The sequence below is a fragment of the Nymphaea colorata genome, chromosome 2 (genome assembly GCF_008831285.2).
Source record: "Nymphaea colorata isolate Beijing-Zhang1983 chromosome 2, ASM883128v2, whole genome shotgun sequence".
NCBI lineage: Eukaryota > Viridiplantae > Streptophyta > Magnoliopsida > Nymphaeales > Nymphaeaceae > Nymphaea > Nymphaea colorata.
This window is the reverse complement of record NC_045139.1, coordinates 30737748-30765500: the sequence shown is the minus strand read 5'-3', so window position 1 is coordinate 30765500 and position 27753 is coordinate 30737748. Positions and strand designations below refer to the sequence as shown.

General features: G+C 38.3%; 4 protein-coding genes and 1 pseudogene across 6 annotated transcripts in view; 4 read left to right on the top strand and 1 right to left on the bottom strand.

The window, feature by feature from the left end:
• The first annotated feature begins 200 nt into the window (after positions 1–200).
• LOC116248931 (E3 ubiquitin-protein ligase XBAT33-like) lies at positions 201–7725 on the top strand. Its single transcript, XM_031621971.2, has 10 exons — positions 201–1145; positions 1259–1318; positions 1745–1816; positions 1919–2088; positions 2402–2562; positions 2667–2725; positions 3209–3255; positions 3356–3499; positions 5109–5200; positions 6693–7725. The coding sequence occupies exons 1-10, from the start codon at positions 945–947 to the stop codon at positions 7223–7225; spliced, it is 1539 nt and encodes a 512-aa protein (XP_031477831.1). The 5' UTR covers positions 201–944; the 3' UTR covers positions 7226–7725.
• Positions 7726–9651: 1926 nt separating this feature from the next.
• On the top strand, positions 9652–13191 carry LOC116246932 (ribosome production factor 2 homolog). The gene is made up of 7 exons (XM_031618853.2): positions 9652–9840; positions 9964–10051; positions 10370–10579; positions 11979–12224; positions 12296–12538; positions 12635–12700; positions 12819–13191. Exons 2-7 carry the CDS (start codon positions 9983–9985, stop codon positions 12930–12932), a joined length of 948 nt encoding a protein of 315 aa, XP_031474713.1. The 5' UTR covers positions 9652–9840; positions 9964–9982; the 3' UTR covers positions 12933–13191.
• A 2774-nt stretch (positions 13192–15965) lies between these two features.
• Positions 15966–17034, bottom strand: LOC116248938 (CEN-like protein 4). Its single transcript, XM_031621977.2, has 2 exons — positions 16415–17034; positions 15966–16236 (listed from the first exon to the last, which is right to left on the bottom strand). The coding sequence occupies exons 1-2, from the start codon at positions 16622–16624 to the stop codon at positions 16171–16173; spliced, it is 276 nt and encodes a 91-aa protein (XP_031477837.2). The 5' UTR covers positions 16625–17034; the 3' UTR covers positions 15966–16170.
• Positions 17035–17797: 763 nt separating this feature from the next.
• LOC116248937 (GDP-mannose transporter GONST3-like) lies at positions 17798–23004 on the top strand (annotated as a pseudogene).
• Positions 23005–23584: 580 nt separating this feature from the next.
• Positions 23585–27753, top strand: part of LOC116247911 (protein unc-13 homolog) — a 39665-nt gene continuing 35496 nt past the window's right edge. Inside the window, exons 1-3 of one of the 3 annotated variants that reach the window (XR_007572502.1) lie at positions 23585–23848; positions 25802–25978; positions 26106–26170. Coding sequence is in view for 2 of the 3 variants with exons in the window: in XM_031620361.2 (XP_031476221.1) it covers positions 25816–25978; positions 26106–26170 (228 nt within the window). In the remaining variant the exon portion in view is untranslated. The remainder of the gene's footprint in view (positions 23849–25801; positions 25979–26105; positions 26171–27753) is intronic. The other 2 variants (XM_031620361.2, XM_031620360.2) reach the window with 2 other exon arrangements.

Here is a 27753-nt window from a genome sequence, read left to right as displayed (position 1 = left end):
TATTTGTAGACCAGAGTCTAAAAGTACTGGAGACATGAACCTTGACCTAACGCAGAAGCTGTAGCTCTGGTTAGCTTGGGGAAAGGCTTGAGTAAAATTTTGACAGACGAATAAGAGGGAGGGAACCTATTTCGAGTGGTATTTTTCCTCGTCCTGTCCTATTTTATTATCCCGTTATTTATAGGTTTTCCAAATTTTACCTCGTTTGGTTCGGATGTTGCAACATCTGTCCTGGAACGGGAGGGTATGCGTGCCATGGCCTTTTTTTACTAAGAATTCCCGCGTTCTTCTGAATGGCCTTTTTTTTATTAAGAATTCCCGCGTTCTTCTTCCGACCATAAGAGAAGAATTCCCTCTGAATCATCGCAATTTATCGGACGTCTCCGAAGAGAGAAAGAGAGAGCGAAATGTCAGTCAATAGAAGCCAGCAAACCGAACCTATATTTTCGTTCCTCACTTCATTGTTCGCGGTCCTCTAGCGTCAACCAGGATTCGTGAGTTTTTAGAGTTGTTCCTGACGAGAAAGGCAAAACCACCACCCAAAAAATAGATTGATAGAAGAAGCGGTTAGGTACTTCCTTTGTACAGTGCTCGTTAAAAGGACGGTTTTGGGTAGGTAGCGACGGTTCGGCAAATGTTTTGTTGTACTTGTTTGACGATTTGTGGGGAACTTTGATCGTTGGTATGGATGTTCTTGTGGGTTGAGTGGACTGATGGATGTATTTGTGATGTGGGTCTTCTCCATTTGTTTGATCTATGACGAATTTTTGATCAATGAGTCAGTGAAAAATGCCGTTTAGGATTGTTGTTCTGTTCAGATCCTAAGGTGGGATTCCTTTTGTTTGATGATCAGTTGGGTGATATGGTTATCATTTCGATAGCGAACTAGGGAAGTTCTAAATGGGTTTTTCGAGGGTTTGCCGATTTCAGAGGGGTTCAAACCGATGTTGATTGGTTTGATTAGAGGAATGGGTAACTCATTTGGGTGTTCTGCATCCGGAGAGAGGTTGGTTTCTGCCGCTAGAGATGGTGACCTTATTGAAGCTCGCATGCTCCTGGAACTCAATCCGTGCCTTGCCAAATACTCCACGTTTGGAGGCCACAATTCTCCTCTTCATTTTGCCGCCGCAAAAGGCCACAACGAGGTTCGTACAGTTCCTCCCGCTCTTTCCCCATCGACTTCTCGGGTTTCCTACTGTAGTTGTTGGCTGACCATTCGTTTTATTTATTTATTTTTGTTATGTTGCATTTGCTACAGATAGTCAACGTCTTGCTTGAGCATGGGGCAGATTCCAATTCGAAGAATTATTGTGGGCAGGTGATTAAAATTCTTCCTATAGATGTATATTTTCTGGTTTCACCAAGTTGGGACATGGGGTTATATTTGTGATTAAATTGGTTTGCTTAGTTGTTCGTTGCCCAATTTCTGCAAGAAGGTTAATAGGCTCTTGCGGAGTGTACGAAAAGAATGATGTGGATTTATCCTGTCAGATAAGGAATTGGTTTTGAAGGTAGAAACTGTATGAAAATTGACTGTTTCTTTACCTTATCTCGGTGCTACGTTGGAATTTAGTGATTGCCACAGAGACTGTTTCTTCATCATGGTTTGGTTGGTCTGAGAAATTTAGAACGGTAGCTTCTTTTGCTCAATTTGGAGCTTGTTATGAATTAGCATCTTATTGATGGTTCCAAATTGTTGATCATCTTAGGTTTTTCTGTATTCTTCTGGTTTATTATGATGCAGACAGCATTAATGCATGCTTGTCGATATGGACATTGGGAAGTGGTTCAAATGCTTCTATTGTATAAGGGCAATGTAAGTCTCTTCTAACATAGTTGATTCCTACTGTTCGACTCATGATCTTAATGGCTTTTGTTTATTTGCCTTTCTATACTGTGACTGGCTTAATTTATTCAGGTTGCAAGAGCAGATTACCGTGGTAGAACAGCGTTGCACTTTGCAGCATCTAATGGTCATGCCAGGTGCATGAGGCTTCTTGTTGCTGATTTTATACCCAGTGAGCCTTATGAGCCTGCTACTTTCTCGGAGACTATGGGTGAAAGCTTCACCAGACAAAAATACAACAGGTTATTATTTGTTATTGTTTATTTTCTTTTGAAAAATGGACCTGATTTATTTTGTTCTATTGGCCTCCAAAATGATTCTTAGCTATGGTCCAGGCATTGCATTTATAGAATGTTACTTATTTTTTTACAAATTTAAAAATACATTGTTAGATACTAAATCTGTTGCTTCATGTGATCTCCCATGTAGCTGTATAATAATATGCATGTAAAAGTATTTGTATTTTTTCTGATATCTTCTTTCCGCACCTGAGTATATTGCCCCAAAGCCATCTTGGTGACATACTGATATTTAGTTTGCTCTCTTTTGCTGCAGTGCGCTCTCCAAGTTTGTGAACTGGGATGCTGATGGGGGACTGACAGCTCTTCATGTGGCTGCACTGCATGGCCATTTTGATTGTGTGCAATTGCTTCTTGATATAAGTGCAAATGGTTCAGCCGTGACATTCCACAATGGTACATCAATGGACTTGATAGGTGCAGTATACTCACATGTAATTTCTTGAGAAATTAATTTGGTTGATTTTCTCTGTGTTTGTTTTTCTGTTAACTGTTATCTGTTGTTACCTTTTGCCTTTCAGGTGCTGGAAGCACCCCTTTGCATTATGCTGCATGTGGAGGAAATATGAAGTGTTGCCAGGCAAGTCCATGTTCATCCCCTTTTTATTGTCAGTATTGGCTTATGCCAACCTGAATTGGTTGATGGCTATTGTATGGCCCCTCACTGACATGATACAGACCAAATCTGAATCTTGCTATTTTCTTAGTTTTTGTCTGAATTAGATTGAAGTAGTTTTCATTTTCAATATAAATATAGAAAATCTGCTGATTCACCTCCATTCTATATGGCCAATAGGCCCAATACAGCCTGATTATGTATCATCTTATAAAAACAGTCCATCATCGATACTGATATTCACAGCATTTTAGCCAGTGGTTTTATCAATGTTATGGGTGTAGCCTATCAAAAAAGTGTGGGTTTTTTTCAGAACTACTTTTTTGTTTATAATTGTGCTGTTTCACTTCATGTACGCTTCCTGTAATTTTTCTGCTTTCCATTTGGAATATTTTGTTTTCAAAATCTGTTTCTCATTTTAGCCTTTCATGGTTACGTTTCTTTCAGGTTCTTATTGCAAAAGGTGCTAGCCGAACTGCTAGGAACTGTGATGGGTAGCCATTTTTGACACTTGTCAATAATTTGTTGCAATATAATGGTCATATGTCGTTATTTTCACCAACTTTAATTATGCTAAGCTTACGTTTTCATCAGACGGCTACCACTTGATATTGCGGTAACATGGGGAAGGCATTGGCTTGCACCACTGCTAGCACCGGACTCTGATGTGATTCCCCGAATGTTTACACCATCGAAGTTCTTAGCCTTGCCTCTTTCAAGTATAATAAGCATAGCAAGGTAATTTATTTGTTCTGATTTATCTGATTTCATGTTTTCAGTTACCGCGTTTGAACTTCAACTGATTAACACATCTAAATTATCCAAAATAACTTCCTTGGGGTTGCTTATTCAATTCAATCTGTGGCAAGTTCTATAGTCTAAACATGTTTATGCATACCATATTACTTTGTGAGATGAAAATACATGTGCTTAGTATGCACTCTTTGTTTCTGATCTGTCACATGAATAGTCCATTTTGATTTCCGTATTGCCTCACACTCTCTGGATACCCTGTAGTCGAAATGACACATGTAATGGTACAAGTGATTTGTTTTGTTGCCAATAGGAGGTTAATAGAAGAGCTCTCTCACAATCATCACCAAATTTTCCCTTCATTAGTTACAGAATTCTTCCATAACTCATGTCATGTCTTGTGGGAAATCCAGAAATTAATATCGAGATCTGAAAGGTAAGAATAGCAGAAACTTTTTTTGACCAGACCCTGGCATCATTACCCTAATATAGCTGATCTAAACTGGATTTAACCTGAACGTCCCTGTACCTGCAGTCATGTTCACAAAAGTAGTCTGATGGACTCTGGACAAGAGTACCTGCCACTTCCTTCCAACTAACCAACTCACCCACCGAACCACAAAGAAAAAGGAAAAGACCAAAAAGGAAAACTTAGATTAACATTTTCACATCAGAAACTGTTTGTGTCGTCTGACAAAACTAAAAGAACAAGATGAAGAGGAAAGAATGTATACAGAAAACTTAGATTAAGCCATCCTCCATCTGGGATGGACAAGCACCAACTCCGCCTATGCAGGTATGCTGATTTTATTTCACATACTGACTTTCGTTATATTATTCTCTCAAACTATTTTTCTTTGGTTTGATTGGTCATGCAATAGGTAGCTAAATTTTCTAGCCTACTTGTGATTTTAGATGCTTTGATGTTTTTCCTAGTATATAGCAATGTCACAGATATGTTTTCCTTTTTTTTAATCGTGTTAAAAACCTTAAAACAAGGAAAAGGTGAGAAAAGTGTGATATTTTGAAAATATCGTGAAAAGAAAAATATTGTGGAAATATTACAATATTATCACAAGAATTGTCAAAAAAACATTTTTTTAATATATTTTTGAAGTTTGAACATTTGTGGTTTGTTTTAACATTTTAGCAACTAGTTTGAGTTTTTATCTGTGTTCTTGCAAGGAAATTGATAGAAAATCTCAAAATTTCGCATTTTTTGTTATTTATATATTTAGCTTTTTGAAATTTCCAGAGGAAAACAAGCTTTCCTTTTAACACCCTGGAAAAAACTCACCAACAAAAATCCAAGAATGGTACTCAATGGTATATTGGTTGATATTCTTAGTTTTATATACATTTTACCCTCTGCTGGTGGTAGTAGTTCTTTGGATGTTATTGTCCCATTAATTCGAGATTTTATTTCCTTTTCTGATTAATGATTTCTGAAATCATTTAATATCAACTGCAAGCTTTCATTTTAGTTAACTTCATTTGACTAATGACTAGTTTTCACCTTCCCGAATCACTTTTTTCTATTACTCGACGTGATTGAGTTTTCACCTTTTGTAGACTCACTAGCTTTTCTATGCAGGGAGTGTGGGCTACAATCTGCTGGAGACTTAACTGATGATGATGATCTTTGTGCTGTCTGCCTAGAGAGATCTTGCATGGTTGCTGCTGAAGGTTAGTTCTATATTTTCTGGTGCTGAATACTGCTGTCCCGTCTGGTTTCAAATTCTTATGAGTGGGACTTTTGCTTTTTCATTCTTCTTTCTTGCCCAAACCTTGGTATTGGAGCTATTAAACTGCAGTCTTTTTTGGAGCTGATGGCTGGTTACAGTGCATGTTTTGTTTGCTTTGTAAGATATTCAAAAGATCAATGTTATCTAAATTGTTGGACTAGTGTTGTTTAAGATTGTACCTGTGTGTGTCTGTGTCTATGTGTGCGAGGGAGAGAGAATCCTATTTCTGTTTTGAATTTTTAGGGAAAACTGATTGCATTCGGTACTCTGTTTCTTGCATATTTCTTCTCTATACATATTTCCTTTTATGGTCATGTACGTTAGCATGTATGTTTATCTTTCTAGATTTTAGTACATCAGTGATCAAAACAGTTCGAATTATGTCACTTCAATAAAAAACAACACTGACAACATTTGAGATCACCATTACTATAGATAAAGGAGGTGCACAATTAAATAAGGATTAATTCCAAGTCTTAAGGCACTATTTACCTTAGCATGTACTTCTCAGCTCAAGTACAAGAACCTCTAATATATTTGACGTATGTAGATTGAACTGTGACAAGGTCTTTTTTTTTTTTTTTTTGGTTTTTGGTTGGTTGGTTGTTGTTTTGGGGGTGGGTGGAGGGAGGTTTGTTGTGTGGGGGGGAGGGGGAGGGGACTGTAATGGACGGCCAACTGATGTTTGATTGACTCAACCAACATACAATGAGGTTAACCTTGGCAAAATCTCTTTCATTATCATTCAATGGTGAGATTTTTCTAAAAATCAGTCCACTAGGAGGCAGAAAGCTTTTTGCAACAATCTGCATTTTGAAGCTTTTAGTGAGTATTAACAACGGTACAGTGTATTATGGAAAAGAACTGCAGCATGGTAAGAAGCAAAGGTCCATTAAATTTGTCTTGGGCAAGCTTACACTTGTCACTGTGAAACAAATTAGTCAAGATAAAATGGCTCAAATATGGTCCCATTCCTTGGTCGCTGTTTCATCTGAACTGGACACTTCAGTTGCCATCATATTTGGTGATTCTTAGTGAGTTGCATTTCTTTCTCTCTCATGGCTCCTCTTCTCCTCTTTCTGACACTCTTTTGGCCTTGAAGTCAAATTCTCAACTGTGAACAGCTTTTCCTACTAATAATTTAACTTGGTCTGTTTGGCTTGTAGTTGAACTGTTGGTGGGTACTATAGTTGACTACATTTACAGTTACTTGGATGTGTTGCATATGATTGTTTATTTTAGGTATCAGTAAAGATATAACTGCTCAGTGCATTTTGCTTTTAGTTTCATGTGCTTGTTGAAATAACTTTTATAATTCTGCTGGGGACCAATTCAACACTACTATCGTTGTCAATTTCTTTTAGAAAGTCTTCACATACTCCTTGTACTGTAATTGTTCTGGAACTGAAAGAGCTAATTTTCTGTATTTTCAGGTTGTGCTCATGAATTCTGTATCAAGTGTGCCCTTTACCTGTGCTCAACTAGCAACATCAGATCTGGCGCCATTAGTCCTCCTGGTTCCATTCCATGTCCTCTTTGTCGAAATGGGATTGTTTCTTTTGTCAAACTGGCTTGCTCTCCCACCAAAGATCGGAAACTGAACCACTCTCTTCATCTCTGCACTGCATGCATGCTTCAGGGTCATGCCTGCACTGCGTCTTCTGCCAATGATGATAGGTCTGACTTACGCAAGAGCTGTGTTGCTTCTGTTTCTTCAAATATGTCCTGTCCCGTCTCTTGTACTCCATTTGCTTCTTTCACATTACCTTCATGTACATGCCATAGTGACCCTGAATGCCATCATGATGAGAATAGCGGTAGAACACCTCAACTACCAGAAAATGCTCCAGTTCAGCAGGACAGAATTGAAGGGCCGAAAATTGGAAAAATTGGCTGTACGAAGCTTTTTCGACACCGCAGGACTTGCCACAGAGAGCATCAGTGTGATCTGGAAATAGGTGTTTGATTGTCCTTGCTATTTATGTAAAATAGAAAATGGTTTCTGGGAAATCACCTGTCATGTTAGGCAGCATAATGCAGCTTCTCACTGTGTGTGCTTCACTGCCCAGATTCTTAGTGCGCAGAACGAGGTTGGCCAGCTGACGCAAGCTGATAGATAGAATTCAGAGAAGAAATTGTATTACAGGCAAATGCAGAATTTTTCAACAGCAATTATTGGTAACAAAAAGTTGTATGGGGTCGTTTCCAGTACTAGCTTTATACCTGCATGTATGCTAATTGCACCAGGCGTGAGCGAGAGAGAGAGAGTACTCCTCTTGTTAGCTGTAAGTTATTTGCTTGCCAGGTGATCTTTTGCTTGTCAGGGTGGAAAAAGCAAAAAGGACAGGTTCTTGTAATTGTCCATCCAATTCGAACTTTGAGCCATACCTAAAACCCAAAATTTACTCTCATTCTCCTTGTTCATAGTCATCATTTTGAGAATTCAAAGGCCGTTTTCTTAATTAAGCTAATGGTGGCATTGGCCAATGAATTTGACCATTCGACCCAGCACATCATCATGGCTGATGCTTTTGCATTGTTGGTTGTTAGGAAAAGAACGTATGGCGTCGTAAATATTATTTTTTCATTATCATAATGCAGAACCAAGCTCCAACCATGTGTTATTTCCAATTCTGTTTACTACATATGTTTTCAAAACAAAAGGTCGCAACTGGCCGTATCTCGAATGTGTTTATATTTCAATAACCATCATTGATATTTTTCCTTGCTCCATACATCTTGGATGAATTCATCACGATTCAATAACTAGTTTTATATTAAATACTCCGTAAAGATCATGGTTCCTACAAAGGTAAAGAAAAACATGAGACCAGATCCGCCGAAGAATAGAAAACATTGATCTTTTTTTTGCTTCTAACATCAATTTCCGTGGGCTTATATAAGGTAGATCTTTAGCACCAACGTAGCTCATGTCCCTGGAGGCAGGGGGAATGGGGGCCTTCGGGCCTTGCTTTGGGTGGTGGGATGATCATTCCATTTACTTGAAACATTAATTTCCTAATATTTTATTTTCAACTTGGGGCACTTGATGACACCCATCTAAGAAGAATGTGCGAGTAGCCATTACTTGCCAAAGGCTCATTTAGATACATATAAAACCGTTTCTTTGGCCCTCCAATTGGGCAGGTGCCTCTCCTCCCTCGATATGAATGTCTATCTCTTCCACTGACTCTATTCCATAACTCAGCCACCCAATGAACAATGACTCTGTTCCATAACTCAGCCACCCAATGAACAAAACAAATGTGAATGCCTTCCTGTGCTTTCTTGCAGAGTATAACACCCAGGCTAAAGTCTTCTCTTCTACATCCGATCACAAGCCCAACGAAGACTGCCCAATAGCTGGGCGTGCTGCCATATCTGCTTTGGGGACATGGCCAGGAAACCAACACATATTTCAACAGCTTCAAGCCTTTAAGGTGTAAGTGGATGTTTGATGAATAAGGAAAAAGGAAAACATTTCAAGGTGTACATTGCTGAACAATTTTACCTGAACAGTACACTCATACAACAAAACACTGAAAATACAAATCTAGAGATATTTTTTTCTTTCTTATAAGATTCACGGTTTTCCTTTTTTTTTTTTTAATATCTGACATTTCTTTTTAGTGAAAACTTTCAAGTACCGCCCACATGAAAAATTTGTTTTATTTCTCCGCCCCCATCAAGCACCCTGGAATGATGGACGGCTTGCTTCGCCAAATTGAGGCATTCTCATACGTTTATGTTGCATGATAAGGTCCCAATGGTTGGTGCTTTAATTAGAAATGTAAATGGTCAGTAAGGTCCGCTTAGTCGATCTAGCAAGGTGAATTACAGCCATCACCCTCGTCCACCCCCTCCTCTTATCTTAATGGTATAGGGTTTGCTATGGTGCTTTGGGGTGCTGCTCTGCAACATGTTGTTTTTCATTTTATAACACAAAGAGTTGATGCTTCAAAAATTCAAAATAAAAGCTGGCTGCATATCAACTCCTACCTTGCACCAATACCCAATTTGGTAAAAGGTTGGATTCATTTTATTATGGTGTATAGACAATATTTGATCATTATATCAAGTTTGATTTTTTAAAGAGATGGTAATGTATTGGGCGGCAAGGTGGGTGGTTCACCTTTTTTTTTTACAGACTCATGTTTAAATTTTGAATGAGTCACTGTCATGTTCTAAGATGAACAACCAACGATCTTGAACCACTCACCCTAACCGTTAGGAAATTTTTTATACTATTATTATTTATTTTTACAATTCTCAGCCGAACGGCTAAATAAAATACGTGGAAATTTAACGGACTGACAAATATTTTATTAATGTTCATGTACACTATTTTTTACAAGGAGCAGCTTAATTGTCTGGAGGGGTTCGAGCTGGGTTCGTTGTCAACGAGCCTAGCGCGATATAAGCGGTTGGATTCTCGGATGCTCCCGGTAGTCTGTCATAAACCCTAGAGAGGAAGAAAAAGAAACCAAGCCCTGGGTTTCTGCTTGGAGGGAGAAGCACTTCCCTCCCACTGCCTGAAGCGCCTGCTGCGTCCCAGCGTTTGAGTTCACCGTTTCCTTCTTTGTTGGCTTCTCTCTCTCTCTCTCGTGTTCTCCTTTTTGGTGATTTTGCGAAGATTAGATTCCAAGATGTTTCCGAAGTTTGGCTTTGTTTTAATTCTCAGTTAGCTATTGATTTTCGTTGCAGTGAAGAAACACAAGTGAAAATGTTGAAGGTGGTCACACCGAAAACGAAGAAAGCCCAAAGAGAGATCGAGAAGCGGGCGCCCAAACTTGTATTCTTCTTCTCTTTCTTGTGCCAGCGTTTCTTGAGTTCGTTTCCTCGTTAACGTTTGCATGCGGTTGTAGACAATTTCCTATCATCTTCTTAATGGGGATCTAAAAGTTCATAATTAGGTTTGATTTCCAAGTTATTTTACTTTGCTGGATAGGTTGGTGTGTCCCCAAATCCGGTTGTTCAGAGAAACTGAATAAGTTGGGGATTATCTACATGGTAGCATGGGGTTCTTCTTGGTTTATCGACAAATGCAAGTACCAATTGGGAGTTCTAGTTCATGCTATTTATATTTTTTGGTTTGCTGTTAATGGTGCAGGTGGAAAATGCGAAGAAGACTCTCATACTTCAGGGCACGAAAACCAGCAATGTGTTGAGCTCTGTTCTGGCTGACATCTATCGCCTCAAAAGAGCAGGAGGGGGTGCCATTAGGTTTACCAAGAAAAATGATAAGATAAAGCCATTTGAGAGTGGTGGAGAAACCTCGCTTGAATTCTTTTCTCTTAAGACGGATTGCAGTCTATTTGTGGTAAGATCAATTGCGCGTAGACTCTGTCCTTGATTTTTCCAGTCATTATTCTTTATTCCTTGCAATTTGCATATATAAGTTACGTTTCTTTCCTTGTTACGTTTGGTGCTTTCTCTTTAGTTCAAGCCTTGATCTGTATTTGATGTACTCTCTCTCTGGGTGGACTGTAAAGCCCAAAAGCTGGGTTTTGGTGGTGGTTAGCACCATAGTGGAGATATTTACGGTCGAAGGTATAGGTGTATCTGGTTGTTTACACCATAACAAATGCTAGGTCTTCATTGAAAAATTTAAATAATAAATAAAGGAACTACCGTGAGGAGTTGAATAGCTTGACAATTTTAATGACAGAATGAGTGAAACAAAATAGTTTGCATACCAATGGATAAGTAAAGAAGAAAACCTTGCTCCTTTGTAATGTGAATATAATTCAGAATTGAGTTTTATGGCGAAAATCTAGAATCTTAGGATGTTTTCTTGTAACTGCAAACCATAAATCGTCTTTTGTTGACAATGTCATATTAAAGGAAATATTTGGTCTGTTTGTTTAACCTTCTCCAACAGAGTCAGCACAGAGCTGGGTTTTCCAGTTTTTTTTAGTACAAGGAAAGAAATAAATAGGTGGCTCATCTTCTATTGTTAAAGTTGACAGTGGTTGCCTGGCTTTTCTGGTAGTTAGTTAAAGTAAATATTTGTCAATCTCAAATGTTACATCTGTCCTGTTTTAGCCCATTAGCTCATTAAGAGATAGATAGAACTACTGGAAGCTTTTGGGAAAATACTTTCTCCAGAGGTTCCACCTTGCTTTTCTTGATTTTACACATCCACTGGGTATTATTCAGGAGCTATCTATGCTCCCAATATTCTGCCAAGTGACAAAAGAGCAGCAAAAATTTAGTCAGCCTTTGTCTTTTACGTGTCCTTGTGACGTGATATCCTGGACAAACATCCACAAATTTAGGTGTAGGAGGATCTTTGTCAGGTAGACCAATTCTTCAATGTTGGTGTTACCCTTTCCTCTATGTTAGTAGCCCAGGTTCTATATATATATATATCTAGGTCTACCTTGCAATTGTTGTATGGTCCTAGTGGCCTGTTTGACCAGCACAATGATGCTATCTTCTATGTGTTTCTTGCAGTTTTGGTTGTTTTTAAGTTAATGTGAGCTAAACATTTAGGTGGGGTTGATAATGTAGTTCCATTGAAGTTTATATTGTAAATATTTATCCACTGTATGAAGTCACAACTCATTTTCACCATCATCACCATGATATTTTGTTCTCGTCAGTTGGTTGAGTGTATGCCATTATCTTACGAGCTGCTTTCTGTAGTTTTCTTGCACTAGGACTGCTTTATGGAGTATGTAAACCGAAACACTTAATTGGTTTGTCTGTTTATGTAGTTTGGTTCACATTCAAAAAAGCGGCCAAACAACCTTGTTCTGGGACGTTTGTTTGATAACCATGTATATGATCTAATTGAAGTTGGAGTCGAAGACTATAAGTCAATGGAGTCATTCTCCTATGATAAGAAGTTTGCTCCTCGAGTGGGTTCAAAACCTTTTTTTGCATTTATTGGAGAAGGCTTTGAGACTGTTGAAGAGATGAAACATTTGAAGGAGACCTTACTTGATCTTTTCAGAGGGGAGGTATGGAAATCAGGGACCTTTTATTTCTTATCACCTTCTTGCTGTTGAATCTGGGTTTTATCTATATGCAGGTGGTAGAATATCTTAACCTTGCAGGGGTTGATAGAGCGTTTGTATGTACTGCTGTGTCATCAAACAAAGTGGTTCTCATGCACTGTGCTATTCAGCTTAAAAAGTCGGGCACATCCATTCCTAGAATTGAACTGGTAGAAATTGGCCCATCCATGAATTTGGTGGTCCGACGACATCGCCTTCCGAATGATGATCTAAGGAAGGAGGCCATGAAGACTCCTTCTGACAAACTAAAGAAAAAGGTTTTTTCATAGCCTTTTCGTTAATTGTAGTTCCTTGCACAAGTGTTCAGTTTTTTCTTTCTCCTGCTTAAACCAACCTCCTTTTCATCTTTACAGCAAAAGAATGTGAGTGGTGACATCATAGAAGGAAGAATAGGGAAGATATATGTTCCAGATCAACAGGTTTTTCTTTCTCCCCACATTTCTTTCGTTGCTTTCTAGTGACCATGTTTCTCTTCATGTCCTCAAATGTATAGTTTGGCTGGATATATTTAATCTATTTCTGGTTCTGCATGTTCAGGTTGGAACTGTGGTACCATCCCACAAAATGAAGGGGATGAAGAGAGAGCGTAGAAAGAAGAAAAATGATGACTTGCATGAGAGATCAAAAAAGCAGAAAGTAGATCTGTCGTGATACTGACATCAGTACAAGTTCCCTTCCGCATGCCATCGGTTATGTTTTCCGAGTGCCAGTCATGGTCCCAGATCATTTTTGTCCCTGTTCATTTAGTATCCTACATTCAGTAGTTCTTATTGGGTAATGTTGTTCTAATGTGATTGATCCCATTTTATTTTAACAATTTTAGGATATTGTCTTCATTTGAGAGAGAGATAGAGACCACTTCCCTGCTGATACATGTGAATATAAAAATATATGCAACCAATTCAATCAATCTAAGTCAACAGAATGTGACAAGCTTCTTCTCCTTTTTTGTGCTTGTGTCATCGTTCGTGTGATCGGGTGAGAGAGAGAAAGAGGAGAGGAGAGGGCGGGAATAAGAACCAGTCCACTTGGTCTAATAATGAGATCCTTAATCTTAAGATTATAACACGCCACTCAACTTAGCTGGTTGCACTACCCATCACTTAGTACCCATCACCTAGTGAGAAAAGGAGACCTATTTCCTAAGTGAGAGAGAAGTGAGACAGAGACCTATTTCCTGTCGATACATGTGAATATATGCAACTAACTCTATCGCTCTACTTCAACACAACACAATTAAAAAGCTTATGCTCATTTCCTTGTGATTAAATCCCATCACTTGAGTAAAGGTTGAAGCCTCGTTCTTTTCTCTTATCTTATGATGGATGTTTTCATTATATTTCAACTTGCTTTGCTTTTGAATCATAAAGAGTTATATACAAGTGTTTTAAACAAAGGCTAACTGCCTACCGCTGTCCACTTTGCACCAACCCCTCAATAATGATTGTTCATCATTTGCATAGAATGATCGTTCATTATTTGCATTTTCTGATTTTTTTTGCTTTTTGGTGGGGTTCATTTTTTGGGTACGCTATTTTGTTTGGTGTGATGTGTAAGTATGTAGGGAAGAACAGGTTGCTTGTTTGTGTTTTGAAGGGCAAGCTTGTGTTGGGTAATTCCGTTTCAGTAGGAAAGAACAGGTTGCTTGTCTGTGATTTGCTGAGCATGCTTGTGTTGGGTAATTCTGTTCAGTTGTTGCTGCAAGCTAAAGAGTCCAAGGAAGTAAAATCTTGCCGGTGCTTTTCCTTTCTTGGTTGCTACTTGTGATCTACGAATTGTTCAATTTCTATAGATCAAAGGTTTACCTCGTCTCTTTAATTACCTGCAGAATACGGTTTCCCGACACGTCTTTAATAGATGTCCTTTCATTGCTTTTGCAAACTTATGTTGATTTAAGTATGGAACTATCATTTAGATGCACAACAATCTGGATCTGCGTCCACGATAAATCCGACCGCGTGTTTGTGAGATTGCCCTTTGCCCTGGTGCAGGCAGCGACCACCCAGCCCCCTGCAAGGGTCCGTCTCCTCTTCTGTGAGTGGGCCGGTTGGGGGAACCCCCTTTAGGAAAAAGGGCGGTTCCACCGTCATCTTCTCAGGTCCCAAATTGCAGGACGCTTCCCACTGACCTGCACTGGCCGGAGTCTTGACGCCAGAGCATCACCGTAACGACAATCTGGGAATACGTAGGACACGTTACGCTCTACGAGCAGGTGACGTAGGTCGCGCGCCCTGTAGACTGCCTGAAACGTTGCGGTCAAGCGGCAGAACGCGGCCTGAGCCCCAGTCCAAAACCTGTACCTTCTCCGGTCAGCTCCGGCATGGAGCCAACTGGAGCGGACGGATGGCAACCCAACTTTGCCGGGGCAGTCTGGCGACAGGGGGACCCTTCGGTGAGGTACCTCAAATTATCTTACCAACTGATCGACACTTCTAAACTTATCTTCGAAACATGATGACTTTTGAAGGGCTGCAGTGGACAGCCCATATGTGGCTCCGCCACTGCTTTTAGCAAACACAAATGCACAGGCTCGCCTATAGATATAGGAAAGGTAAATCACAATTTTCACCTTTTCTTAGGCTATATTCTCTTATTACATGTAATATCTAGTAAACAATATGGTAAAAATATATAATCAAAGGAAATAAGTTTTTTGCATAACAGAGACAGGGAGACAGATGACTTCAATCTGCAGGAGAAAATGACATTTCAAGACCACTGCAAGAGACATGATGATTGGAGTTCATGATTAACAAAAGGGAAGGAAGATAACCAATATGGTGCGTAGACCATAAAAACAACCACATTGTTGAAGCACCATGAATCTTCGACCTCTCTCTCTCTCTCTCTCTATATATATATATATATATATATATATCACCAGCGTCTCTTGGCAGCTGGTTCCCTCCTTGCATAGAAGTAAACAGCAGCAACAGGAAGGCCCAAGCGGTATTCCTCCGCGAACCATCTGGTATTGAAACGGTCCCGTGACGCTGGCGGGGTGATGACAGGCCGCCTTTCCTTCTGTTTGAACAGCACGAACACGTACCTGTGAACGCCTATGCTTGGCTTTGGCATCTCATAGTTCACTACCTCTGTGCCTATATGTACATGCCCATCGCCATTAGGAACGATGTTGGTGCTTCTTAATTTGCAGCAGGAAGTCATAAATTGCAGAAAAAGCAGAAGTTTTTCTTACCGAAAGAAGCGTCGGTGGTGCCAGGAATGTTCGTGACAATCCTGCAATCAATAAATATTTCTTACATTGGAATATATCAGCAAAAAGTTGAAGATGATTTAATTTCGTCTTACAGACGTTATTTCAAGATAGTTTAAAGGAAGCAATGGCCCTTCTCATGGTCAAAATCATTGCTTGAAGTCCCCAGTCGGCGTTGTTGTCCTCATGAATATCTTAATTATCTGGAAGTACTTACTCAAGTAGATGTCGACACATGACATGAAAGTGTTTAGTTTATGAAGTAAATGATTACTGCAGCGTCTAGATCACATCTGTATGTGCTCATTCAACTACTATTTTACTTGAATCCCCGCTGCCCACAACACCAGAGTTGAGTGGGAGGCTTGGCACCATGAGTCCAGTTTTGAGTCGTATCAAAAATGATATATATATATATATATATATATATATATATATATATATATATATATATATAGTGGGAGGATACATTTTAGTGAAGTGAAAGTGACGGATTAGTTAAGCCACATGTAAACTACATATGCCTCGATGTTCGGCTAAATCTCACCGCTACATAGGCCCAGACACACCGATCTGCCGCCGGAAAATGCATCTGCTATGTCATAGTTTCACATGCTGTCAAGTTTTTTTTCATCCTTTTGGGTTAGTATGGAGTTTCTGCGGGAATCCTGCTTACCAGTGAAGATGTTCGCCTAAGTACGGCTCACTGGGGCTCGGTGAGTCTGGATCTATCATCATCTTCAACAAGCATAACAAACAAGTAATAAGAAATAAGAAATCGAAAAGAGAAAATAAAACAACCATGAAGTATAAGAACTCGAGAAAAACGATGTCTGTTCTCTGTAAATACAGATGCAAATTGCAGAGTTCAAGAAATTAATGGTGCGCTCCTTCGCGATTACAGCTTAACACTCACCAATGTGAAGAAATGCCTCATATCTTCACCACCAACTTCAACTCTAGGCTTCTTGGACAACGAAGAAGGCGGGTACTCGTGACCATTGCACACCTGCAGCTTGCTGGAGCTGTAAGTTACTTTCATGGTGACGCTTGGCGTGAAGGTATCAACAACATCTCCCACCACTCTTCCTAGAGTAAGTGGCTCGAGCAGCCTGGGCTTGGCCATGATCTGGTGAGCTATGAATTGTAAGAGCAGGAACCCTTTAGAACAGATCTTATAAGAAGAGTTCCTCTTGGTGGCAGTTCAAAAACTTGGGATTCTTCTCTAAAGGAGCCAGAAAAAACTGAGAAGAAAGCAAAACTTCGGGGACGCAAGTACTGTGGATGCTGTATACTTGTCGACAAGCTCGGTGATGTAGTATTGGAAAGATTGATAAATGTGAGGGGCCGGCCATTTAAGGAAATCTCACTGGAATAGGTTCAACTATCGAGTTGTTTATGTGTCAACCATGTGAGAGTCTTGGACTACAGGGAACAGTGAAATGCAGGCTTTCAGGAAAATGGCAGGCTGCTTTTTGGTGTAAGGAAGGAAGGAAGGTCCTTGATGCCAATAAAAAGGTGTTTTTTACATTTTGAGAGACAATGGTTTGATCTTAATGTCAAGTGAGTTTTTTTTTTTCTAAATTTTCCTGTTACAAACAGTTGGTTATATGCTAAGGTCCTTTGTTAGGGACCATGCATTATGGACTAAAGATGATTAAAATGTCTCTATTAGTTAAATGGACCATCCCCTTGTAAGGGCAAAAGTGAAATCTAAAATAAAATTTTCTCATAAAACTATCAAAATACTCTTTGATAAAAGATAGGAACAGGTCTTCCATGTTATGGTGTAGCAAAAGACTTCTATGTAGTTAAGAGGGCTGGTGCAATGGTTTAGAGTGGGGGTTGGTAGGTGGTAAGTATTCATTTTCAAGTATCGAAGCATCAACCTTTTGTATTGTAAAAAATGGTTCACTGATACGCAAGTTGAAACTCAAACAAAGATAACATTCTGAGACACATAAATCAAATGTTAACCTTAAAAAACAAGAGGTTGTGTGGAAGCTTTAGCTTTGGATTGGATGATTTGTCTTCGTTCTCACTCAAAAGCATCACAGGTTGTGTGGAAGCTTTAGCTTTGGATTGGATGATTTGTCTTCCTTCTCACTCAAAAGCATCACAGAAAGCATCACAAAGAGAAAATCTCACAAGAGGGCCAATGCTGCCATTATTTTCTGGTTATGGATCTCGGGACCAAATTGTAGTAAATTAGGTAGCAGTCACTTTAATTTTCTTCCTATGATCATAGATATTTTCTCCTTGGAACGCATTACTATATTCCATGGGAAGAGGGCTACTCAAAACTACTCGACCCGCATTGCTGCTCACTTCTTTTTTAAAATTAATAATTTTTCCGGTAGGTGGAAGTCCCTCCGTGTTCGGCAATGAAGACCATTTATGGTCAGATTTTGCTGAGCGGAACTGAGATCCGATCCGCATGGCGCAAGGAAGAAAACGCGCAGGAGGGGGCCACAGGGTTGAGATTTTTCTACTGATTGCCTGCCTCCCGCGTCCCGGAGAGATTTCTTCTCGTTCCTGGCCTGAGTGCTTCTTCACTGCTACTGGTTTGCTCGTTGCCTGGGTCATCTGCTGCCCGGACTCCATTCTCCGACGAGGTTCTCTCTCTCTCTCTCCCCGCCTATGGTTCGGCTGGAGAAAGGAGATGCGTTAGCCTGGTCTCTTTCTCTTGCAGTGTTTTGGCCACGTACATGGGCTGAAGCCTGAAATGCAGGCCCTAATCTCTCCCCCTTTCTCACTGTTTCAGCTGGAAAAGAGGCCTCCCTGTGTTTCTGCAGGAGAAGAGGGGCTGAAATACAGCCCTAATCTCTCTATTTATCTCTCTGTTTCGATTGGAGAAGAGGGGCTTTCTCTCGCTCTCACTCTAACCAAATAGATATAGGGAAACGAACTTGGGATTACAATGGCATTCTGCACATGTAGTTTCAAGGTATAGAATGTTCAGGGTTTCGTATCAGATAATGTGCATTTCTTGCTTGCTCCGATGCCTAAGCATTTAAGAGATCTTTGCTACAGCGAACATGGGGAATGCACAAAGATGCTCCACATCGGCATTCGACGAAGGAGAAGTTTGCTATTACAATGGCTTGCTTCATCACTAATCTGCATATGGGTAGCCATCGAAGTTAAAAACTAAGTCTTTGTTCTAAGAACTGTAATGGTTGATTTTTCAACAGCTTTAGACCCCCCTACTGACATCATCACAGAGGAAAAGAGGATATAAACATGGCCGTCGGTCACTGGCCGAACCATGGCAATGCTGTCGACTTGAAACGGCACTTGAAATACAGAGGGAGTCAACTGTCAAGGCCTCAAACTTGAGCATCCGACTGCCCGAATGCGTAAAAAAACCTTTTCTCAGTAATCTTTTTAGATGTATACTTTTAAATTTTATATAAACAATTGAATTTTAAGAAATTATAAAATGTGATAGAGTTCAAAAATGCATAATCAAACAGTTAAATGTAGGTTCTTTGACATGGAAAGAATCGGCCTAGGGACTGCGACACTGTGCACGTGGATCTAAGATCCTCATTTGTGAATCCTTTGCCATCAAGGAATCTCAAATCCCCCATATTTGAAAAACCCAGGATTTTGAATACGAGGATCTCAACTCTCCAGATCAGTTGGGGAGCACTAGATCATAGCACACTGCAGCCAACTCATCACCATCCCTTCTATCCACACGATCACCGAAAAAAATGGTAAGTAGGAATGAAAACTTGAATCAGTATGTTGTATATCCTCCTTTATTTCAACACACAAATGACAATCAATGATTCAAGTCATTTCAGTTTATGAAGTTAAGACAATTAACATTATAAGTTCATGACAAATGCAAAGTAGTAAAACAATCGATCATGCTTAATTGTTATATATTCTAACATACATGAACACGCAGTTTATCTCCTTTTATTTATTTATTTGGTTGCATTTAATTTTTAATTTATTAAATGCAACTTTATTATTAGATAAGAGATTATGTATGTATTAGTGTCCGATGAATCAAGGTTTTCCCCGACCCGTTAAGTAAATGGGTCGAGCACATGCCCAATGCCCAATCCTCATTCATGCATGGATTGGGTCTCTGTTCTCATGGACAAGCGAGTCCATGGAAGCATTTCAGAGAAATGCTCCTTTGAAAACCAAATTACAGTCCGAACTACAGTCATTGAAAGCAAAATGGGCGTCTGTCGTCTGACCCTGTTTCTGCAATTTAAATAAAAAAGAACTGCGTTTTCGTCACTTGAACAAAATTATGTTGGGGTGTTCTTTACAGGAAAGAAGTCGAGATCTCGCTCTCTCTTTCATTCTCCCAGCGTTGTTCTGCTCCCTTAACTGCAAGAAGGAGAGGTCTTGCCCGCAGGCATTGGAGTACGCTGAAAGTTGAAGACCTCACCGATTTCTGGTAACTGAGAGGTCTCTCCCTCTCTCTAGGCAGCCGGCTAGGGGGTTATGCCGTTGTGAGCCACCTGCCTAGGAAGAGTCCCCACATTTTGAATTATGCTCCTTTTTTTCCGCGTGACGTTTGTTTGCCTCTGATTGGGGTCCATCAGATGAATTTTTGTGTCTGCTAAGTTTTGCTCTTGGGTCCTTTAGTCTGTGTTTCTTGCTGACTTGGATTTGTAGAGTTTGAAATCGGTCTTTGTTTGACGTACGATCAGAATCATAATTTTACATTCTAAATTGAGTTTGATTTAAATTTCCTATCTTTATCTATTTTATCTTGTTACTTTCTGAAACTGCATCTACTTTGTGCAATTGTTTCGTAACTTCTACTTGAAGTTAACATGAAAGTAATTTGGTATAGAGCAAACTCTTACCACCTTGAGATTTTTATCGTTTACTTAAAATTAGGTTACTTTAACAAGGGATACTGGTAGGAGAATTGCGGGTTGAACCGCTTGGTTCAATCAATACCATGTATATTTATGCAAGAAAGAAACCGATTTTCCTTGGTTAGATATATTTCTGTTTCTAATATTTTTTTATAAATTTGAACGCTGACATAATATTTTAGATACATTCACTATGAAGTGAGGATAATGCAGGAGTCTTCATAGGCTTTGTTTATTATTGCGAATTTTGTAAAACATCTCATGAAAATCTCCTTTCTATGTATATTATGTGTGGATATGATTGGATGTGTGTTGTTAGGGTCTTTTTTTTGTCACCTTCTTTGTTAAAAGTTGAAATAATGAAATAGCTGCTTTATGATCAATTCTTGGTTTTTCTTTATATTGTTGCATTCTTAGTTATTCTTCTTTATAGTGTTCCATTCTTAATTGCAGGTGACTTGGTAAAACGACTGTGCAACTAACATTGTTGTTACATCTCTTCTGCTCACTTTTCTCGTGGCCTTTGGGATGAATTTATGTCACTGCACTTGAGTTCATGTTCCTATATGTGATCTTTTATGGATTTTGCTTATTTGTTTATTAATGTGCAGGAATGAATAAAGTTTCATATATCTTTTTTTCATCCAAAAGACAAAAGAGACAATAAAGAAGAACTACCAAAATAAATGACATTGGAGAAAATTGTTAAATAGTGAGTATCAACTTTTATAACTTATAAGTTTATTAATTATTCAGGTGATAATGGACATATTCAACTTATTGTCTGTTTCAAGTTCTATGTATGTGTTTTAATGTTAAAATTATTGTTTCCACAGGACCACAGGTGCATAAAAAATAAATTCCAGCTGTACCAAAATTCAATAGTTCACAGTGCATTAGAGTTTGATGGCTTATAAAATCATGACTTCGACTAAAAACATGCTTCTTAACACAGGACTATCAGCTTTATACATATCATAAAATGAGTGAGGCTTTTGCTTTTAACTCTTAAGGCAGAGGATGGCACATTTTATGCCTTCCAGAAATATGACATTTGAGCAGCAGTCCATTTTTTCACTACAAACATAGCCACATAGATGGACTTGCCATGTCCGCAACATTGAGACAGAACAAAGTTTGTTTTCTCTATGTCTACATATTATTTCTTTAGTAGTATTTAGGATACATTCTACTTACTGTTTGATTTTGTGTTGTGGCTTCTGTGAGGATAGCCTTCATAACTCAAAGATATGGTTCTTATGGAGAAGTTTTTACATTCACGTATTCTTTTGAAAGCATTTTTGTCTGTTTATTTTAGGGGTATGATAGATGAAAATGTCCTAGATGATACAACTTTATGTCCAGTTGCAAATTGCGATGTTTAATTGGTGACGCTGATGCTAGTTTAATCTCCTGATGGAAAGTATATCTTGAGCAACTTCAATATTTGAAATCTGATGCCATGTCTATGCAGGTTCTGTTAATCATTTATAGTCTGATCTTTTTGTTATTCATTTGTTTGTTTGCAGATGTCTAATAATGTGGGCAGCTCTAAGGAGGAGACATCCAGAGGTACTGATGCAACGTCTTTGTCTAAAGATGCTGAAGATAGTCGGTATGCTATTTTAAAAAGTTGCTGGAGCAGGCATCTGTCTGTGGAATAGCTGCCGGATACTGTCTTTCTGCCTCACTTTTATCAATAATCAACAAATGGGCTGTCATGAAATTTCCATATCCTGGTGCTTTGACTGCTTTGCAATACTTCACAAGTGCACTTGGTGTGCGGATGGTTAAAAGTGATTGAGCATGATCCACTGAACCTATAAACCATGTGGAAATTCTTACCTGCTGCCATGATATTCTATGCATCCCTTTTCACAAACAGCGAGCTTCTGCTACATGCCAATGTTGATACATTTATAGTTTTCCGATCAGCTGTCCCCATACTTGTGGCCATTGGAGAAGCTGTCTATCTGAAGCAGCCATGGCCTTCGCTGAAAACCTGGTTGTCTCTTGCTACTATTTTTGGTGGAAGTGTGATCTATGTTCTTACAGATTACCAACTTACGGTGACTGCTTATACATGGGCGTTGGTCTATCTTGTGAGCATGACAATAGATTTCGTTTATATAAAGCATGTAGTTATGACAATCGGACTGAACGCGTGGGGTTTGGTTCTGTACAACAACCTGGAAGCGTTGCTTCTATTCCCTTTTGAATTTCTTATTATGGGAGAGTTGAAGAAGACAAAGCATGACGTTGCAGATGAATCAAGTTGGCATTCCTTCAGTGTGACTTTATTAGTTGATAACCAACATAAAATAAGGGCATATAAAAATAATACTATTAAGAAAATACGGCATGGGTAATAATAGACATATTAGAATTATGCCAAATTTAACTTCGTAAGAGTAATTACTCATGTTCATTATATACTCTCTCATTGCGTTGTAACTTAATATGAATTTTAATAAAATAAACTACATTTGAAATGTCACCTCAATTCCAACATGTAATTTTTTTTTTGTTCTTAACTTAAGATAAATATTCATCTGCAGTGATTTTATTGAGAATTTTATGTACCAAAAGTTCAACAGGTTTCAATCAAAATGCAATGTATCGAGTTGGTTCAAGCTAAATATCATGACATGATGCGAAACGTATAAGTATGAAAAATTTTCATTTATAGTCTTAATTTTTTTTATGTATATATAATTTTAAATGATTACTTATCGACATTTTTCCAATATTTTATCTTTATTGGAAAATCACATGACTTACTTCCGTCAAGTTTTTCTTAAAATAAGATCGTTCGAAAACAACTTATAACTTTACGAATAAAAAGTTGGTAAAATTTTCATTTTGGTAACAACAAATGCAACTTTTCTTTTGTCCAAACTTTTAAAGACGAACTTATTTCGTAGAGATTAAATATACTTTATTTAAAAGTTAACATCCAAAATTTATTCTATGCCAAAGGTGAAATAATAATTATGTAATAGTTACAGAATACTTTTAAATTTTTACTTACGCATTATTAACAACATTATGTTTATAGAAGAATGTTTCAAAAAAACTGACCTTAAGTTTGTCCAAAGACGAACTTATTTTCGTGGAGATTAAATATACTTTATTTAAAAGTTAACATTCGAAATTTATTCTACGCCAGAGGCAAAATAATAATTATGTAGTAGTTATAGAGTACTTTTAAGTTTTTACTTACGCATTATTAACAACATTAAGAAATTGATCTTAAGTTAATTAGATTTCTTTTTCTGAAAAAGCGTCTCATAATTCAGTCTATATGATTTTCATACAACAGTCATCGAATATTTTCATGTCGAAAGTATCGAATAATTTGGAGGACATTCATCGAGTGTCACAAAAAGGTGCTTTTGAAGAGAAAACTTATGGCCACGGAGCATAACGTGGCTTCGCCACTAAACGCTCTCCCAAGTTCGAAGCCGACACGTTCCACGACAAGGAAGCAACAGGTCGGTTCTTCTTTCTCATTTCCTTTTTGTTATTTGGTTTTCTTGGAAGAACAGCGATGCCTTTCGATTGGTTCAGTTGCCGCACGAAATCGTGATCAAGATTTGTGAGACTTGGGTTAGGATTGTGCTGGAATACTCGGATTTGTTTTTCTCCTCGGGAATTTGATTGTTCTTGCTGGTAGAACTACCGAAATAACTTTGGGAATGACCTAAATGTGCTAGGATTCTTCGGGGTTCTTGGCGTGATTCTTTCGTAGTCATGCAACGGGTTGTTGCTTGGTTCTGCTTTGACGAGACTGAACGAGCGTTTTATTGGAGAAATCGAGAGTTGAACTGAAAAAGTTCCACTACATACGCTGCCGGCGAGATAATCTTTTCCATGGAGTTGTCCTGTAAGATCTTAATCTCCCTTCGATGGGAAAAGGTTCATGGACACCGGAGCTTTGTCGTGAGAGTTTGTGCCGAGGGGATCGTATTAGGTATTGGACTAGTTACCTATAAAATCAGTTTCATGATTTTTTTGGTTGAATAGTCGACTTTTGGCTTTGTCCCATGCACAAGACATGTAAGCAGTGGCATGGGAAATCGTTGACCCCATCGTCCATCCTTTTTCATGAAAACCAGCATTGGAGGTTTGTTATTTCATCATTACCGTTTCTAAACCCAATATCTGTCGTTACAATAATCATGGCTCTTGGCATTGTTTTGTCCCACTTTTCTCATTTCCTTTTTCTTACTGCATTGTCATCGTTAATTATCTCGTGCATTGTATTCATCACGGTATAATTATGTTCAAGTCATGGAATTGAGGGGAGTTGAGTCCTATTCCTGGCAGCTCCATGTTCCCTAGTTGATTTTAGTCATGTTCATCATACAAAAGCCTGTGGTCATAATCACAACTTTTCCCTTTTCTGTTCCTTTTTCTGGTACGTGACAATTCATCTTTTTCCTGCTTTCCTGCCACCTCCTGCCTGTAGGTTGTATGGTCCAATTACTGGACTTGTTTAATGGCATCATATCTACCTGTTAGTCTGAAGAGGAAGTGCATCTCTCTTGATTTATAATTGAAGAGTGCTGTTTCCTTCCAATTTTTGGCATAACTGGAAAAACAGCTTCATCAGCTAAAGCACATAAATGGGATTGATCAAGTTGACCGCTTAACTGTGGGTGCCACCAAGTAGCAACGTGGTGTTGTAATAAAATACTCAAAGTGGCAGTAGAAACCTTAAGAACATAAATAAACTACTTGTGCGTGTCAATGTGTGGAAGGTCTGGCACTTCAATGTGCAAGTGCTGTGCTAAATGTGTCACGGATATGAATTTGTATGTCCTTGCAGGAGAGGTCCATGATTTTCACACGTGCTGTTATCAGCATATATATATATATATATATATATATATATATATATATATATATATATATATATATATATATGTATGTATGTATGTATGGGTGCAGCCGTGGAAAGATAATGGAACTGCTGCGATCCTATGCTCAACTTCCAGAGTGTCTGGCAATTATATATATATCAAGTGCACTTCTTTATATCTCAGGCTTCAGTACTCAATGGTGAGATAGGAGCACCATGTGTACAAATGTCAAATTGTAATATCTTACCCTGACATGGCCAGGACATAAGGTCATAATAGGTTTTAGTTTCACATAAGAAAATAATGTGCAAAAGAGAAAAGATATGGAAGTAAATTGAAGCAGCCCTATAGAAGAGGTTATTGAATCTGCATCATATAGTTGCATTAGAAGTTAAACAAGTCCAAAGGTGGACTGTACATGAGCACCAGCACATTAACGTGTCAATATGGACTCACCATAAAGTTAATCTCAGGCATTCTTCGTCAGACATGTTATCAACTTGTAAATAATATTGCCCATAGTTTTGAAAGCTAATGAAACACATAGCTTTTTATTTATGCACTGCAAATATGTTGGTTCAGGTTAAAGTTGAGATATGTTGTTAGAACGTTTACGCTTGGACCGGCACAAACTCATTGAGTTCATCATATCATCCAATGTGATAAAGGCTGTTGATTTTCCTACTGGCACTTCTGGTGTTGAGGATGTTGACTTGGATGCCATTAGTGCTGATTATATGCTTGAATGTGCAGTAAATGGTAATGTTCCTCCTCAACATTTTGTGTTTTCCATCCTCTCCTCTTCTGCTCTGTCTCGTGTCCAAGAAAAAATTTTGTTTTTGAAGAATTATCAAGATAAGTTTGTTAATTGAAGTTTTTTCTTCAGGTAAAGTTCTTGATCTTTCTGAAGCTGCTAGGATGCATTACAATGAGATGAACTTGCCAATTATGGTAAAAAAATGATATTCACCAAAGTTTTTAGTGTCTGAACTATGCAATATGTGAATAGGCTAGATTTATCTTCATAAGTTTGAGGTTAGGAATCATGACCGTTTTGGTATTCACATTTTTTCTTGCCTAACCATTTCTAGTGGCTACTTTTTGTTTATTTGATTAGTCTATTGCAAGATAGGATTTGTTCACTGCTATGGGAATGTTTGCTACTGAAACGAAGCATACTCTGGCTTAACACTAGAATCTGCAGACCAGTTTGGCAATGTCAACTATTCATATTTCTCAACCTTTAGCAGTTGATTCTTTTTTTTTTTTTATGAAGCTATCTGGAATTGCAGAAAACTGGTTCAGCCTGACATTCTGTTTCATACTGGAACCAATCATGTTTCTCAGTTAATTACATGTGAATGATCAACTAGTAGCTACTTTTGTTATGCATTTTCATCTTTGAATACTATGATAAGAATGACAATACAGTAAAATGGAGATTATTATGGTTGCCTCTTAGACAACAGTTATTTTCAAGAAAAAGAATGGTGTCGTTAGTTTATGTAGGGACTGACATAGGAAGTGGTGTGTCATACATGTCCTACACATGCAGATAAGTGTACAGCCACAATAAATAAATAATTTTTTCTCAAATGTAACAACCATACTTGTAAGGAAAGGTTTCCTGAGAAAAGTGCGTTTTCGGAAGGTTTTAACATTTTTGAGTCAAAAAGAACAATGGAGACCAAATTAGCTCTTGTTAATAGTTACAATCTGAAACTCTCAAAAATTGGAAAAGATGCACAAACTTTAACTCATTTTTTTTTCAATTTCATGTGGGTAATTTCTGAAAAGTTGTAGACTTGTAGCTGTATTTTGTAAAATGTTAGATCTTAATCACACACACACACACATAGTACATTCATTCATTTAGTGTCATCGTCTGTTGGCTTTTTCTCTTTTTCAAATTAATGGAGAAAATCATGCTTTTCTATTTGCTTTTAATTCATTCCCTTTCTTTTCCTCCTCAAATTAATGGTATGTCCATGATCAGCCGCAGGCAATGAATGAAACTATCATGTCCTTTCTGAAATTTTGTAGAAGTGAAGTTTTTAAAACATACATATATCTGTCTATGTGTGTCTCTGTATGCATGTAAAGGAATTCAGTTGGAACGGAGTGAACAGGTGAAATGGTCTCCACAAGTATGCCATATTAACCTTGTTCACATTTTGGGTGGTATTGTAAGATCCCCTAAAACTCAACTTCTTTAATGTCTTCTCTTGAAGCTGTCATGATAGACAACACTTTCTGGTAGATCAGGCATAGTTGGGAGGTGGTACAAATACTTTAGTGGCATGTGCTCGTAGTTCTTCTCTTGACTTTTGTGTCTTTCTTGACAAAGTTATTCTTAGACTACATCCTTGTTTGGGCTAATCTGATGCTTCCCGCACTGACTTTGCACACCTATGTTAATGATTAATTTCTTGGGAATTCATTTTATTAGTATTGTCATGAGCAGGTACCCTTTTATGCAGCTAGACTAGCATGACTATTTCTGTTGTTGATAGCCATGCTTCTACTGCAGATCA

Coding starts and splice junctions, on each gene's coding strand:
- LOC116248931 (XM_031621971.2), top strand. CDS start 945: ATGTTGATTGGTTTGATTAGAGGAATGGGTAACTCATTTGGGTGTTCT. Junction 1,146..1,258: donor CCGCAAAAGGCCACAACGAG/GTTCGTACAGTT, acceptor CATTTGCTACAG/ATAGTCAACGTCTTGCTTGA. Junction 5,201..6,692: donor TTGCATGGTTGCTGCTGAAG/GTTAGTTCTATA, acceptor CTGTATTTTCAG/GTTGTGCTCATGAATTCTGT.
- LOC116246932 (XM_031618853.2), top strand. CDS start 9,983: ATGTTGAAGGTGGTCACACCGAAAACGAAGAAAGCCCAAAGAGAGATC. Junction 10,052..10,369: donor AGAAGCGGGCGCCCAAACTT/GTATTCTTCTTC, acceptor TTAATGGTGCAG/GTGGAAAATGCGAAGAAGAC. Junction 12,539..12,634: donor CTGACAAACTAAAGAAAAAG/GTTTTTTCATAG, acceptor TCATCTTTACAG/CAAAAGAATGTGAGTGGTGA.
- LOC116248938 (XM_031621977.2), bottom strand. CDS start 16,624: ATGGCCAAGCCCAGGCTGCTCGAGCCACTTACTCTAGGAAGAGTGGTG. Junction 16,237..16,414: donor TGAGGCATTTCTTCACATTG/GTGAGTGTTAAG, acceptor TGCTTGTTGAAG/ATGATGATAGATCCAGACTC.